Source organism: Ailuropoda melanoleuca, chromosome 3, assembly GCF_002007445.2.
Source record: "Ailuropoda melanoleuca isolate Jingjing chromosome 3, ASM200744v2, whole genome shotgun sequence".
NCBI lineage: Eukaryota > Metazoa > Chordata > Mammalia > Carnivora > Ursidae > Ailuropoda > Ailuropoda melanoleuca.
The window spans coordinates 117,176,558-117,191,220 of NC_048220.1; the positions used below are offsets into that span (position 1 = coordinate 117,176,558).

At 33.8% G+C, this 14,663-nt stretch overlaps 1 protein-coding gene across 7 annotated transcripts in view; it reads left to right on the forward strand.

Moving 5' to 3' along the window:
- The window catches only part of RICTOR (RPTOR independent companion of MTOR complex 2), a 116,243-nt gene that overhangs the window by 77,443 nt on the left and 24,137 nt on the right, over nucleotides 1–14,663 (forward strand). For all 7 annotated transcript variants that reach the window (XR_004624309.1, XM_034656975.1, XM_034656977.1 and 4 more), the window contains 12 exons: nucleotides 711–811; nucleotides 2,743–2,908; nucleotides 3,643–3,744; nucleotides 3,861–3,907; nucleotides 5,362–5,497; nucleotides 5,871–6,070; nucleotides 6,319–6,445; nucleotides 6,933–7,097; nucleotides 7,295–7,371; nucleotides 7,789–7,867; nucleotides 13,246–13,355; nucleotides 13,810–13,897. Coding sequence is in view for 6 of the 7 variants with exons in the window: in XM_034656975.1 (XP_034512866.1) it covers nucleotides 711–811; nucleotides 2,743–2,908; nucleotides 3,643–3,744; nucleotides 3,861–3,907; nucleotides 5,362–5,497; nucleotides 5,871–6,070; nucleotides 6,319–6,445; nucleotides 6,933–7,097; nucleotides 7,295–7,371; nucleotides 7,789–7,867; nucleotides 13,246–13,355; nucleotides 13,810–13,897 (1,398 nt within the window). In the remaining variant the exon portion in view is untranslated. The remainder of the gene's footprint in view (nucleotides 1–710; nucleotides 812–2,742; nucleotides 2,909–3,642; nucleotides 3,745–3,860; nucleotides 3,908–5,361; nucleotides 5,498–5,870; nucleotides 6,071–6,318; nucleotides 6,446–6,932; nucleotides 7,098–7,294; nucleotides 7,372–7,788; nucleotides 7,868–13,245; nucleotides 13,356–13,809; nucleotides 13,898–14,663) is intronic.

Below are 14,663 nucleotides of genomic sequence, written 5' to 3' on the forward strand. Positions count from 1 at the left end.
AAGGAGCAGGATGCCGGACTCCATCCCAGGACCCTGGGATCACGACCTGAGCTAAATATGGATGCTTAACTGACTAGCCACCCAGGCATCCCTTTTATTTTAATTCTTAATATATCTTTTCCTGTAAGATTATCAATATCTAGAATTATTTGCTCTTTATGAAGAATCTTTTTTATAAATTTCATCTCTTCTTTCCTCTATGACCAGAATTCTTGATTCCCTTGAAATATAAATGCTGGTCATTTTGAGTATTAGTGGTATTAATTCATTGCTTATTATGCTTACATTTTCTGGCTGCCACATTTAATGAAATTACTTCATTGGTAGAAAGCAGATTGAGTGCTGGATTTTGTTTGGAAAGCAGAATTAATGTAACATTATAGCACTGGATCTAAGTTTTGATGTGTAATCCTTTCAGATCATTTAAGATTTGAGTTTAATTGTAATTAAATTAATTTTAAGTTACCACTTAAAATTTAATGTTATAATAAGGATGTGTAAAATTCAGAGTTTTATTAATGTAATATGAGTCTTTATCTTCATTCTGTCTCATCCTTCTTGAAAGTAGGTAAGATAAATTATAAATATGTAGTAGAAAGTGAATCATTAAGTTCTTTTCATGAGTAAAACCTTTACTATTTTATCTATGGGTAATCTATAACAAAATATTTCTGTCTCTCAACTCTTAAAAATATTATGTTTCATTTTAGGCAAATACAATTCTTCCTCATTCACACAGCCATCATTTGCACTGCCTGCCAACCCTAATGAATATGGCTGCATCTTTCGATATCCCCAAGGAAAAGAGACTGTAAGTATCAGAGCTCTAGCAAAGACTGTGCCTGGTGTATTTAATACCCATTAAGATGACGTTCTCTTCTTTTTAAAATTCTGTGTGTGTGTGTAGATTATGCTTGGAAATTTTTTTATTTTTTTGGAAATTCTTTTGGGATGCCTTCAGATGAAAGGAAAGTTGATAGTAGTATTATTTAATATAGGCTACAAAGTATTATAGCTTAGTAAAATCAAGTTTTTCTGGCATGTTCCTGGACAAGGACATAAACTTTTTACCACATTATTAAAAATGTTGTTTGAGAATTTTTTGACTCTTTTATGTTTTAAGCAGCAACTCAGGCTCTTTAATGTCTAAACTATTTCAAGTTAATAAAGCACAAAGAGTAACAATGTATTCTTTTGTATGTGTAGTAAAAAAATTTGGAAGTTCGTAACCCATACTGTAGGCATTGAAGTAAGCTAAACTCTTAAATCTGAAGGAGGTATTGCAAACAATTTATAAACAAAAGTATGGTAATACAGCTGTAGCTCTGCTAGAATTTCGTTGCTAATAATAAAATATAATTTTTAAAAGGTAAAGGTGGAGATGCTTGATTGAAAAGCGCTAGTAGGAATCTTTTTCATTTGGTTAAAATTACATCTAAGCCAGGGGTGTTTTTTTCTCTTCTCTCTCTTTTTTTTTTAATTCTACCTATTATGATCTGAGAAATTTATATATTTGGACTTTTTTTTATAATATTAGTGAAATGTTGTTCATTAGCTATTCAGAACTGTGAATTTTTATTGATAGTTATACATTTCTTAAAAGTTTAGTTAGCTTTATTAATTCAGGAGTACACATATGGGCCTCACTATGAATAAATAATATTCTATTAATTTTAACTCTGCCAGCGAATATACTATTATTTAATAGAATGAAGTTGTATTATAAACTAAGAGTTACTAGGGATTATCTCAGTGCTAACTCTAGGCTTCCATTAGTAATGATAGCTTTCAAGTTTTTTTTTTTTAAGTTTATTTATTTAAGCAACCTATCTCTATATTCAGTACGGGGCTCAAACCCTGAGATCAAGAGCTTCATGCCCTACTGATGCCAGCCATGTGCCCCTTTCAGTTTTTTAGTAGTTTCATGATGGAAAAATGTATTTCCCAAAGCCTGGTAGATCTAACTTCTCTGGGTCAGATTATGGCCATGAATTTCAGGGTTTATCAAGAATTCAAATTTACCTTCAAAATTTCAGCAATAATAGTCTTATAATAGTTCTTTGCTGTTGTTTTTCTTAGCTCAGCAAGGTCTCTTTACTTTCAATAGTTGCCAATCTGAGCCCATCTCAGGCTTTTAAAATTTTAAATCTGATTTGTTTTTACCAGAAGTTCTGGAGTTGAGACTTGGTTGCTATGAGATTCTTGAAAACTGTGCTTTTATGGACCACAAACAAGAAATTAAAAATAATTTTTTAAAGGATACCATTCACAGTTGCAGATCCATGGTGGAGACTGTATGAATTGATACTGGAATCATCAATTATCCACATGGTGGGGGGAAATAAAATATTCCAGCCTTATACCATAAACAAAAATCAGTTTCGGATGGATTAAGGATTTAAATGTGAAAAGCAAGTTCTTAAACTTCTGTAAGAAAATAGAGAAAACTAGGTTTCTGACTTTGTAGGAGTTCTTAAAACCAGTATACAAAAAGTGCCCACCGCCACAGAAGAAAAGATTGGTAAATACATAGTTAGCTGGGTCTACATAGTGTTTCTTCATACAGATCAGCAGTGTTCTTGATTTTTTTTGTGTGGTTTCAAATTTGTTTAAATAATTTACTTTTTAGTAACAGTCTCTAGCCTTGAATTTATATATTTTACTAGAGTAATTTACCAAAATGATCTGTTTAAAATTATGCTAGCTTTGATACAGTATTAATTCAGTTTTTTTTTTCATTAGGCGAGCCAGTGCAGCTTTGAACTGTTTAAAACGCTTCCATGAAATGAAGAAACGAGGACCTAAACCTTACAGCCTTCATTTAGATCACATTATTCAGAAAGCAATTGCAACCCACCAGAAACGGGATCAGTATCTCCGAGTTCAGAAAGATATATTTGTTCTTAAGGTACTGACATGAGATGTCACAATTTTTAACTTAGTTTCCTGATTTTTTTTTTTTTTGTTACAGATTTTATTTATTTACTTGGCACAGAGAGAGACAGCCAGTGAGAGAGGGAACACAAGCAGGGGGAGTGGGAGAGGAAGAAGCAGGCTCCCAGCAGAGGAGCCTGATGCGGGGCTCAATCCCAGGACTCTGGGATCACACCCTGAGCCGAAGGCAGACGCTTAACGACTGAGCCACTCAGGCGCCCCAGTTTCCTGTTTTTTAACTGATGGATTTTAATATGCATATACTTGCTGAGTTAGCAGTTTTATTCATGCTTATGGATTTTCAAATGGCTTTCTAGTTTTATAATGACTACACAGTTTAGAGCTATGTTTTTTTTGTTTGTTTGTTTTTTAAAGATTTTATTTATTTATTTGACAGAGAGGGAGAGACAGCGACAGAGGGGAACACAAGCAGGGGGAGTGGGAGAGGAAGAAACAGGCTCCCAGCAGAGCAGGGAGCCGATGCGAGACTTGATCCCAGGAACCTAAGCGCCCTAAGGCAGACGCTTAACAACCGAGCCACCCAGGCGCGCCTAGAGCTATGTTTTTATAACTTTTTAAAGTTAAAAAGCCTTGATAATTCATCCTTAAATGAAAAATCTTTCTTTATATTTTTAAAATTTGAACTTAGTTTTCTGAATGTGAAGATAATTTGCCTTAATTTTCCATACTACTATCTCATGATTTTAGGATACAGAGGAAGCTCTTTTAATGAACCTTAGAGATAGCCAAGTTCTTCAACATAAAGAGAATCTTGAATGGAATTGGAATCTTATAGGGACCATTCTTAAGGTATGACAGGATACTTCTTGGTTATGGCTTCATTTTATTATTCATTGTAATTCATCATAATTATATTTTGGGAATTGATAAATACATGTATGATATAACATATTGTGTTTTTCTAGTGGCCAAATGTAAATCTAAGAAACTATAAAGATGAACAGTTGCACAGGTATGTAACAACTGTTTTGCATTTAAATTGAAAGAAATTAGATTTGAATTATATTATGCCTAATACCCATGAAAAGTAATAATTGGTGTTTTAAAGATACATACATACATTTTAATCGTTGGTATTCCGTAGGTACATGTATACATTTTTGTGTATACTCTTATAACCCAAAAGCATCAGCTAATTCTTTTTCCAGTTATTTATATTCTGGTTTTAGTTTTGGAACAAATGAAGTACTTCAGATAAAAGTTTCTCAAATTGGGATAATTTCAGCCATGTTGTAATCTTAGTCCTAAGGTATGAAGATGACATAATAAGGACATAGTTTCTCTCCCAAAATGATGGCCATTTTACTATTCTCCTTCTACTTGCATTTGCATCTGACTTTGGAGGGTTAGCCATTTGTCCTCCTCTTTACATTCCCCTTAACCAAGTTGATGTTCTCCACACCTTTCATAAAACATACTAATGTTCATGGCATACGCAGTACTTCAAGCCACTGTGCTATTCTCTAGAACCCCCATGCGTTTTTACTCATTCTGAGTTTAGACTAATCCACTGCCAGTACTGCTCTCATTCAATAAGAGGGCCTTTACTTCATGTTTCTGAAAAATTTATGTCCTTAACATTATTATTTGGTTGTATCCATCCACTCATGATATTTAACTTAATATCTGTATTAAGTTTATATGGAACATATATAAAGTTAAATTGGAATAAAGAAGCATAGCATCAGCCTTTCATACTGCTTGAGAACAGAGATGAAATCTCATTCAACTTTGTTTCTCCACATCCTAGAATGGGCACCATTTTTGGATTGTAGTGCATGAAATTAAATTGAACTAAGTTAAATGGAAGCTTAGCTCATAATGTTGAAAGTTTTAACGTTGAAATATAGATTATGTTCATTACTTCATAAATTTGGTTGCCTTAATTTTACCTGCAGTGTTTGTGCTTGGCTTTTTGCCTAATTGTGAAAAATGGACAGAATTGTGGTGTGATTTATTTTGCTTAAAATTAATCCAGTATAGGATTATTTTATAGAGACATGGGACAAAGATTGTCCCAAAATACAGTAGAAGAAAATTTATGTTCAGGTGTCGTCTTCATATTTATCCAAGCTTATCTTCTAGCTATGTTATATCTGCATTTTTCCAGCTAGCATCTTTGTTTTCTATTTCTTTCAGGCATCTTACCATAAAATTCTTATTTCACAAACTGTTCTTGAAAATTAAGTTGTTTTTTTGGTTGGTTTTTGGTATTTTGTTGTTTTTGCGTGTGTGTGTGTATGTGTGTGTGTGTGTGTAATGTACCAAATGTGTTTATTCCTTGCCATTTACTCCAGTGGTTTAAACCGAAAACATATTCAAACCTTATTATTATCTTAAGCTATGGTTAAGATTTTAAAGTAGTTTTGGTTTCTTACTTTATTGCTAATTTTATTTTGCTTTTAGGTTTGTACGAAGACTACTTTACTTTTACAAGCCCAGCAGTAAATTATATGCCAACCTGGATCTGGATTTTGCCAAGTCCAAGCAGCTCACAGTTGTGGGTTGCCAATTTACAGAATTTCTTCTTGAGTCTGAAGAGGTAGTAATAAGCACTTTGAATATTTTCCAGAGCAAATGTCTTTCCTTTTATTTCTGAGTCTGCATAAGTTGTATTTAGAAACATAGGGAATGAGCCCAGACCTAGATTTGAATTCTGACTCTGTCACTAGCTAGTTATATGACTTCGGACAACTTACGTGCCTTATAGAAGACCTGGTTTTCTCTTTTTAAAATGGAAGATATATCATCTTCATGCAGCATTGTGTTGAATGAAATTTAAAAGAACATACTCAGTGATTGGTATCTGTTATTAGTCACTTCATCATTATCATTATGTTTTTTGGATTTGATTAATTTTCTAACTATAGTCACTAAGTGCTTCTCCAATAATATCATAATGTATTTGCTTTTAGGATGGGCAAGGGTACTTAGAAGAGCTAGTAAAAGATATTGTTCAGTGGCTCAATGCCTCATCTGGAATGAAACCTGAAAGAAGTCTTCAAAATAATGGTTTATTGACTACCCTTAGTCAACACTACTTTTTATTTATTGGAACACTTTCTTGCCACCCTCATGGAGTCAAAATGCTGGAAAAATGCAGCGTATTTCAATGGTAAGTAGCCCCAGGTTGTTTCAGTATATTCCTGAACTTTATTTTTAATGTAGTGAGAATTGGTATGTTTTTTATTCTGTGCACATTTGGTAAATTTTCTTAAAATACAAAAAAAAAAAAAAATTGGAGTCATCTTGATGCTTTGTTGCTCTTTTTTCTTTGATATTTATCATTAAATGCTTTCTTTTAGAAATGCTTGTTTATATTTTCTTTTTTTTTTTTTTTTTTTTTTTTTTTTTTTTTTTAAGTCTCCTTAATCTCTGTTCCTTGAAAAACCAAGATCACTTACTGAAACTGACCGTTTCTAGCTTGGACTACAGCAGAGATGGATTGGCGAGAGTTATCCTTTCCAAAATCCTTACTGCAGCCACTGATGTGAGTTATAACATCAACAAAACTGTATTTTTTATAGCCAGTTAATTCAGTACTTCATAAAATTTAACCAAGCAAAATTAATTATTAATTCTAAGAATATGAGATGGAATTTGAGTTTACTTTAAAATAGTAGCTTCTCATGGGGTGCCAGGGTGTTTCACAGCTCAGGTCATGATCCCAAGGTCCTAGGATCGAGCCCCACATTGGGCTCCCTGTTAAGTGGGCAGTCTGCTTCTCCCTCTTCTTCTTTCGCTCCCCCTGAACTGTACACAGTACCCATATCTTTCTATAAAGGGGAAGAAGCAGCTAGATTGAAACAGAAATATTTTTTTTACTAGTACTAAGAAAATATATCAGGGGCTAGACCTCACTTCAATTTTTCTGCCATTTTCAAGTAGCAAAACTGTCCCAAAGCAAAGTCCAAATAGGCTATCCATGAAGTTTAGGTTTTGTTTGTTTGTTTTTATGTTTTCATTTTTCTTTGTAGGCCTGCAGGCTGTATGCAACAAAACATTTAAGAGTATTACTGAGAGCTAATGTTGAATTCTTCAATAATTGGGGAATTGAATTACTAGTGACCCAGCTGCATGATAAAAACAAAACGATTTCTTCTGAAGCTCTTGATATTCTTGATGAAGCATGTGAGGACAAGGTGAAGGTTTATTATTTTATGATAAAATACTTAGGCATGAATTTTTATTCAATTATTTTAATTATTAATTTTTATTAAAATACTCAATTTTAATAGAAAATTATGTGAAATTATAATGTACTTAATATAGGTGTTTTAGAAACAGAATTTACTCTCATTTTGCGATTGTTAATTTGCCTAATAATTACTTTTTTTAGGCCAATCTTCATGCTCTTATTCAGATGAAGCCAGCTTTATCCCACCTTGGAGACAAGGGTTTGCTTCTCCTGCTGAGGTAAACGTTAAGTAAATTTTTCTTATAGTTACGTTTTTTGTTGTGTCCTCTTTAGCGGTGTATTTTAAAGCTGGATTCAAATCCAAATAAATACTTTAAAGGGTTTAGTGTTAACTTCTGAAAGAGGTCTATTTTAGAGTCTTAGATATCCTTTAATACTGAAACTCTGTCTTTTCATTGTTTTCCTTAATGTTTCTTTTATATTTGTGTCTCCTCAGGTTTTCATGACATTTTCTTTACTATGATTAGATTCGTGTATTTTTGCAAGATTATGAAAATTTATTTGTATTTGAAATCATAGTAAATAATAGTTGACCTTTTACTCTCAGGAAGAAGCTATTCATAAAGTCTTTTAGCTCCTTAATTAAACACTGTGGTCAGACTCTGTGTTAAACTATTGCTTGTTTTAATTTACAGATTTCTTTCCATTCCAAAAGGATTTTCCTATCTGAATGAAAGGGGTTATGTAACAAAACAATTGGAAAAGTGGCACAAGGTAACTTTCTGTTGAGTAAGCTTCAATTTTATGTTTTTATCTTAGGAAATAGATCTATGAATTTAGAGGATTTTTTATATCAGTGTTTTGAAGCTGAAGCGGTCAGATATTTATTATTCATATGAAATCAATTCTTAAATTCTATGTAATTATTTGTGTTTATATTTATCCATTTTTAAACCACCTTATTTTATAGCAAACTATTGATTTTGTGTACATTCTATTGAAATTTTGATTTCAGTTTAATTGATACAATCTACTGGTATAATTCGTTAACCCTATTTACTATCATTTCTTTTGTTCTTATTCTTGGGTCCCATATGATAGCCCTTTTAAGCTATAACTAAAACAGTTTTCCTAAATGAAGGAAGATTGTAAAACATTTCTACCAAACAGATATAATAATCTAATTAAACTTTATTTTAGGATGCTGCTTGACATAAATCTGAGAACAAACTTCTTGTTACTAGTTAACTTCCTAGCTTTTCTTTAGTTGGTCATCATTGTGATTTTATTTTGTTTGAAACATTATAAATTGTCAAAGCAACTTCGAAACCCATGGATAATCGATCCTAATGTAAATAATTTTTAGGTTTTTCATCATTTCAATCATTATTTATATTGACTATATTGAACCATATTTCACAAGAAGTTCTCATTTTTTAAAAATCCTGTAACTATAAAACATACTTTAGGCAGAGTGTCTGGGTGGCTCAGTCGGTTAAGTGTTTGCCTTTGGGTTAGGTCATGTTCCCAGGATCCTGGGATTGAGCCCCACATTCAGTTCCCTGCTCGGTGGAGATCCTGCTTCTCTCTCTACCGCTCCCCCTGCTTGTGCTTGCTCGCTCTCTCTGTCAAATAAATAAATAAAATCTTAAAAAAAAAAAACCCATAATTTAGGCATCAGGTCTTTCAATAATTAATGAATTGGAGAATTGAAATAAGATGTGATAGTTTTGTTTCATAAATAGAAGTTATTTAAACAAATTACCATAGTAAAATCGGTCACCTTATTATACAAATTATAGTATTAGGAAATTGCTTAGCATATCTGGTATAGTACTTTCAAATAGTAGGTACAAAATATAACTACTGTAACAAAGGCTTGTGCATTGTGTAAGGAAACACATAGGAAGGGTTAATGATTCTGTCTTAGGGATTGGAATTAGCAAAAGAAATGTTGGGTGGGTTCAGGAAAGGATATGATATTTGAAATGGTCTTGAGGAGTAAGTAGGTAAATAAGTTGGAAGAAGAGTATTGAAGGTTGAGGGTGCAGAGTTCTAAATCTGTATAGATTATTGGAACTTAAGACTTGTGAAGAAAACTATATTCCAGTGTAGTTGGGGCTAGGATAAGGGAGGAGTGGCAAGATGCGGTTAGAATGGTAAATTAGAACTAGATTATAGAAGGCCTTATAAACCACATTATGTCATTAAGGGATTTCAATTTTATAGGAAGTGGGGGAATTATAGGTGTTTCCAGTCTAGTCATAATCAGAACTGTGCTTTAGAAACATGACAAGTTGCAGTGTAGGAGTGGATATTTGATCTTCAAACAAAGCCTAGAAATATTGAGACCAATTAAGAAGCAGGAATTGATAAGAATGTGAACTTCAGTGGTGCTGAGATTGGATAGGCAGGGACACATTTTCTGGGCATCTTTGAAATAAGATGGACAGGGTGTATGGACAGATTGGGTATGATGAATGAGTCCCTCTTGACTCTCACAAGGTTTCTAATCTCAATGACTGAGCATGCAGTGGATCACCATTAAGAGATTGTGATGACAGGGGTGCCTGGGTGGCTCAGTTGGTTTAGCATCTGCCTTCAGTTCAGGTCATGATCCCGGGATCCCGGGATCGGGATCCCGGGATCGAGCCCAAGGTCAGGCTCCCTGCTCAGTGGGGAGTCTGCTCTTCCCTCTCCCTTTGCCCCCCCCACCCCCGCTGGTGTTCGCTCATGCTTGTGGTCTCTATTTCAAATAAATAAAATTTTAAAAATCTTAAAGAGATTGTGATTACAAAAAGTGGTTTGCAGAATGAAGATAATGAATTTTGAATATGTTGAATTTTATTGCTCTGTGGGATGACCAAGTGATGGTATCCAAAAAATATTTGAAATTGTGGATCTGGAGCTCAGATATGTGAAGATTGCAATTTGGGAGTCCTCAGTATATAGTAGTAGTTGAAACTTGAAATGAGTTAGATCACCAGGGAAGATAGAACAAAAAAAGAAAGAAAACTGGAAATTGCTCCCTAGAGAACATTCTGGTTTAATGAGGGGAATAGAAGGACAAAGACAGTGAGAAAATTGCCAGAGAGGATGGTGTCACTAAAGGGTGCTTCAGGAAGGAGAGGCCAGTGATATATATTTGTTAAAAGAGGTCACAGAAGATGAACAATGGAAAATAAGCTGTTGAATTTGACAGTTTGGTCATTGGTGAATTTTGCCAGAGCATTTTCAGTAGAAAGTTACAAACAGATGCTGAATTGGAGTTACAGTTAGTTAGGCAGTAAATGGAAGGTGTAAAAATAAAGACAATATAGTCCCCTCTCTTGAATTAATTAGAGAAAAGGAGACAGGGAAGAGAACTAACATACTGATTGCCTACCATTTCAAGTCTTACTTCATTTAATCCTCAGGGCAACCCTATGAAATACATTGTTATTTTTATTTTGTGAATGAAAATTTGGAGTCTAAGGAGAGTAAACTTTTATCCTAGAGGAGTAATTCGTCCTAGCTCACAGAGCTAAAAAATAGAGCAGGGGTGCTTTTTGATTCCAAAGCCCATGCTCACTATATTCGATTTCCTCCCAGTAGCTTATGTATGGCATGCCAGCATGAACTGACCCTGTCCCTGTTTTAAGGTAATAAAGCATGCAGGCCAGTACGGTATTAAAAATTCACTTATTCAGTTTAAAACTTCACCCTAGCACCCAGATGTAGACTTAGAAACACTAAGTGGAGGGAGGATCTCATCACTCTTTGTGCTCATTCTCCTTGCCACGTACTAGCTACCTGCCGGTTTAGGGCCTCTTCAGCTTTGGAGCAGGAGGAGGAAGAAGAGGTGTGGGGGCCAAGAACAGACTTACTCAGTTGGTACAATTGTTATCTGGGCTGTTTAGCTTTGGTTGTGGCAGATTTCAAATGTTAATTCTTCTACTTGAGGGTTACCTTCATGAGTTTCTCAAAGACCTCACCACTGTGGATCTCTCATTTTCAGTTCCCTTGACTAGGGCAGTGGCTCTTCTCCCTGCCCGCTTATATTGCCTCCTAGTAGGTAGAGGTCCACCCCTCAGTTGGGGTTTTCTTGCCCCTCCATATTGGTCCTTTTGGGTAGAATCCTCAAGATGACCCACATTAGAAACTCAGTGCATTTCACAGCTATAAACCATACCCCTGATCTTTGGCTAGTGTTTTCCAAATGAATGCCCGTGGTCAAAAGATGAACCACATGAATGTAACTACTCCTGTATAAAGTTTAGAATATCTGCCTTTTTTGCCCTAAGATTTTCACATGTAGAGGAAAGTTTGATAGTAGTGTAGTGGGTAATAGTACCAGTAGTAATTATTATGGTATGCTGATAATATTAAAACCTCATATTACTATTACAAAGTAAATATGGAACCTAAAGAAAAAATAGGAAAAGTACGTTTTTAGAGGCTTTAAGTAGCGAGTTAAGGTAACTTACCAAATTCAAGTTGTCTAAAATGGTTTTGAATGAGAAACGTCTCCTTGTGCCCTTATTCTGTCTTTTGTGTAGGTAATGTCTGTAATAGTTTATTTTGTGTGCATTCAGAGATGTTCTATCCATATATAAGTACATACTCTTTATTTAAAAATACAAGTGTGTTCTATTTTTAAGTGTAGATAATAAGTTTTTCATTTAGCAGTGTATTTGAGGGATCTTTTCAGAGCTATACATTTAAATCAGCTTGTTCTTTTTAATGGCTGCATAGTACATTATGTGAATGTACTTTAACTTTTATAATCACTCCTGTGTTGACATTGTTTCCAACTTTTTTTGTTTTGTAAACAGTGTTTGCTAGATATTCTTCCATATGTCTTTGCATGCTTGTACATGTATTTCTGTAGGATAAATTTCTAAAAGTGTAGTTGTCAAGTCAAAAAGTATGTGAATTAACATTTTTGATACATACTGCCAAATTGCTTTCCAAAGAAGTTCTACCAGTTCTTACTAAACAGTTTAAAGTGGAGATCTTTTAGCATTTACCCCAAAGATAAACATGTAGTAATCCAAAGGGGCACCTGCACCCCAATGTTTATAGCAGCCATGTCCACAATAGCCAAACTATGGAGGGCCCAGATGTCCATCGACAGATGAATGGATAAAGAGGTTGTGGTGTACACACACACACACACACACACACACACACACAGTGGAATATTACGCAGCCATCAAAACCCCGAAATCTTGCCATTTGCAATGATGTGGATGGAATTAGAGGGTATTATGCTAAGCGATATAAGTCAGCCAGAGAAAGACAATTATTATATGATCTCACTGATATGTGGAATTTAAGAAATAAAACAGAGGATCATAGGAGAAGAGAGGAAAAAATAAAACAAGATGAAACCAGAGAAGGAGACAAGCTATAAGAGACTCTTAATCATGGGAAACAAACTGCGGGTTGTTGGAGGGGAAGAGAGTAGAGGGGTGGGCTAACTGGGTGATGGGCATTAAGGAGGGCATGTGATTCAATGAGCACTGGGTATTATATAAGACTGATGAATCATAGGCCTGTACCTCTGAAACCAGTAATACATTATATGTTAATTAATTGAATTTAAATTTAAAAATGTTAAAAAAATAAATGGGGAAAAAATAAAGTGGAGATCTTTTCAATAAAGATGGTAGTATGACTGACTTTCAGTTTAAAGAATTTAAAAGTTTTTCAACTTTTAGTTGGAAACATTTTTTACATTTGACTTGATTTAAATCAGTGGGGAAAGAGATACTATTTTTTGTCAAAAGGTGCTAAAAGGATACAATTCATTTAATTTTCTTTTTTAAATTTTTAGTGAATATGTTTACGGTTTAATATTAAGAGGCTAGTTTTTGTATTTAACGAGGAAAGGAATTTAAGATGAAAAACGAAACTATTAACTTACTTTATGGACTTTAAAATATTAATTGAAAATGGGAATAACAGTATAAGCAGAAAGCTTTGGAATATGATAGAATATTTACATTCATAATACCTTGTTCTCCTGTTTTTAAAAAGTCTTAAAATTTCCTGTACATATGTTCATTTTTCATGTATTTATGCTTTTAAGATTTGGTAGGTACCTAACATGTTATGAATTTAGTGATTATTATGATACTGTATACAACTAAAGCAATATTATCTTCCAGGAGTATAATTCAAAGTATGTTGACTTGATTGAGGAACAACTTAATGAAGCACTTACTACTTACCGAAAGCCAATTGATGGTGATAACTATGTTCGTCGAAGTAACCAAAGGTACAGTCTAGTTAATGGAATAATTTATTACTGGTCTTCTAATAAAAATTTCAAAACCAGTTCATAATAATTCTTTACTTTTTGAAATTTTCTGAGTACTTGGAAATTTCATTTCCCTCACTGACATAAGACAAAAATCTTAAAGCATAGCATTGACTGCTCAAGAACTCCAGTGGCACTCAAAACACGCTGACTACCCTACTAATATAATTTATATACCTTCCACGCTCTTACCCTGATCTTTTTTCTGGTCTCAGCTCTCTTACCGTTACGCATTACTTTGAGGCCAGGTAAACTGTTCTTTTTCTAGAGAAATTCTCGTGCTTTTCCACTTTAATATTTTTATGTATGCCGAGAGATTATATCTTTATCTAGTACTTTATTAGTAGTCTTTGTTTTAATTAGCATATTGTAAATGAGGTAATAGGTGTATCAGTCATCTTTCTTATACTAGATTACAGCGTCCTCATGTCTACCTGCCTGTACACCTCTATGGACAACTGGTACACCACAAAACAGGCTGTCATTTGTTGGAAGTACAGGTAAAAGCATAATTTACTTGTTTTACATAGCTACAATCATAGAAAAAAAATCTCAGTATTTCTAAAGTAGTACCTTTGCAAAAACTTCTCAAAAGGCTGAAAGTTAGCAGCATAATTGCTTTTAAAGCCAACGATCTTATAACTGACTTAGGCACTTTGTGTTTGTAATCCTTAGGTATATCACTGGTTTGCTTGCCTTTCCCTGACTTACGTGTCACCTTTTGCGTAGCTAATTTGTTACATAGGCTAAGTAAGGCACTTAAACTCTGAGTTCTGTCTTTTTTGGTTTGTTGCGAAGTTCATTTCTTTTGTAGAAACATATTAAAAAACTGAATTTCTTCATTGTCCTTGTTGGGAAGTTAAACCAAAGCTGATACAGATTCAGTTATCTTTGGTGAGCAACAAACTGGAAGTATTAATTACTGTTTGTTTGTACCTCACTATTCTCATGTACTTCATGGACTATAACAGGCTTAGTGTCAAAGAATAACTTTGATTATATGCACACCAAATTTGTGGCTGTGAATATATCTTGCTACTGAGTGTTTTCAATAAATGCAACTTTTTTCTTATTTTAGAAATACAGAAGTATTTGCATGTGTGTCTTTTGAACAATAGTAATCTGGCAGTTTAGTTCATTTTTCTGTCAGTGTTCATCCCAGGAGCAAAAGTTTTACATAAATGTACTCGATAGTGTCCTATTTTTATATTAAGTCTTTGAAGACTTTTGGAGCACATACCTTTATATTAGTTTTTTTAATTCACT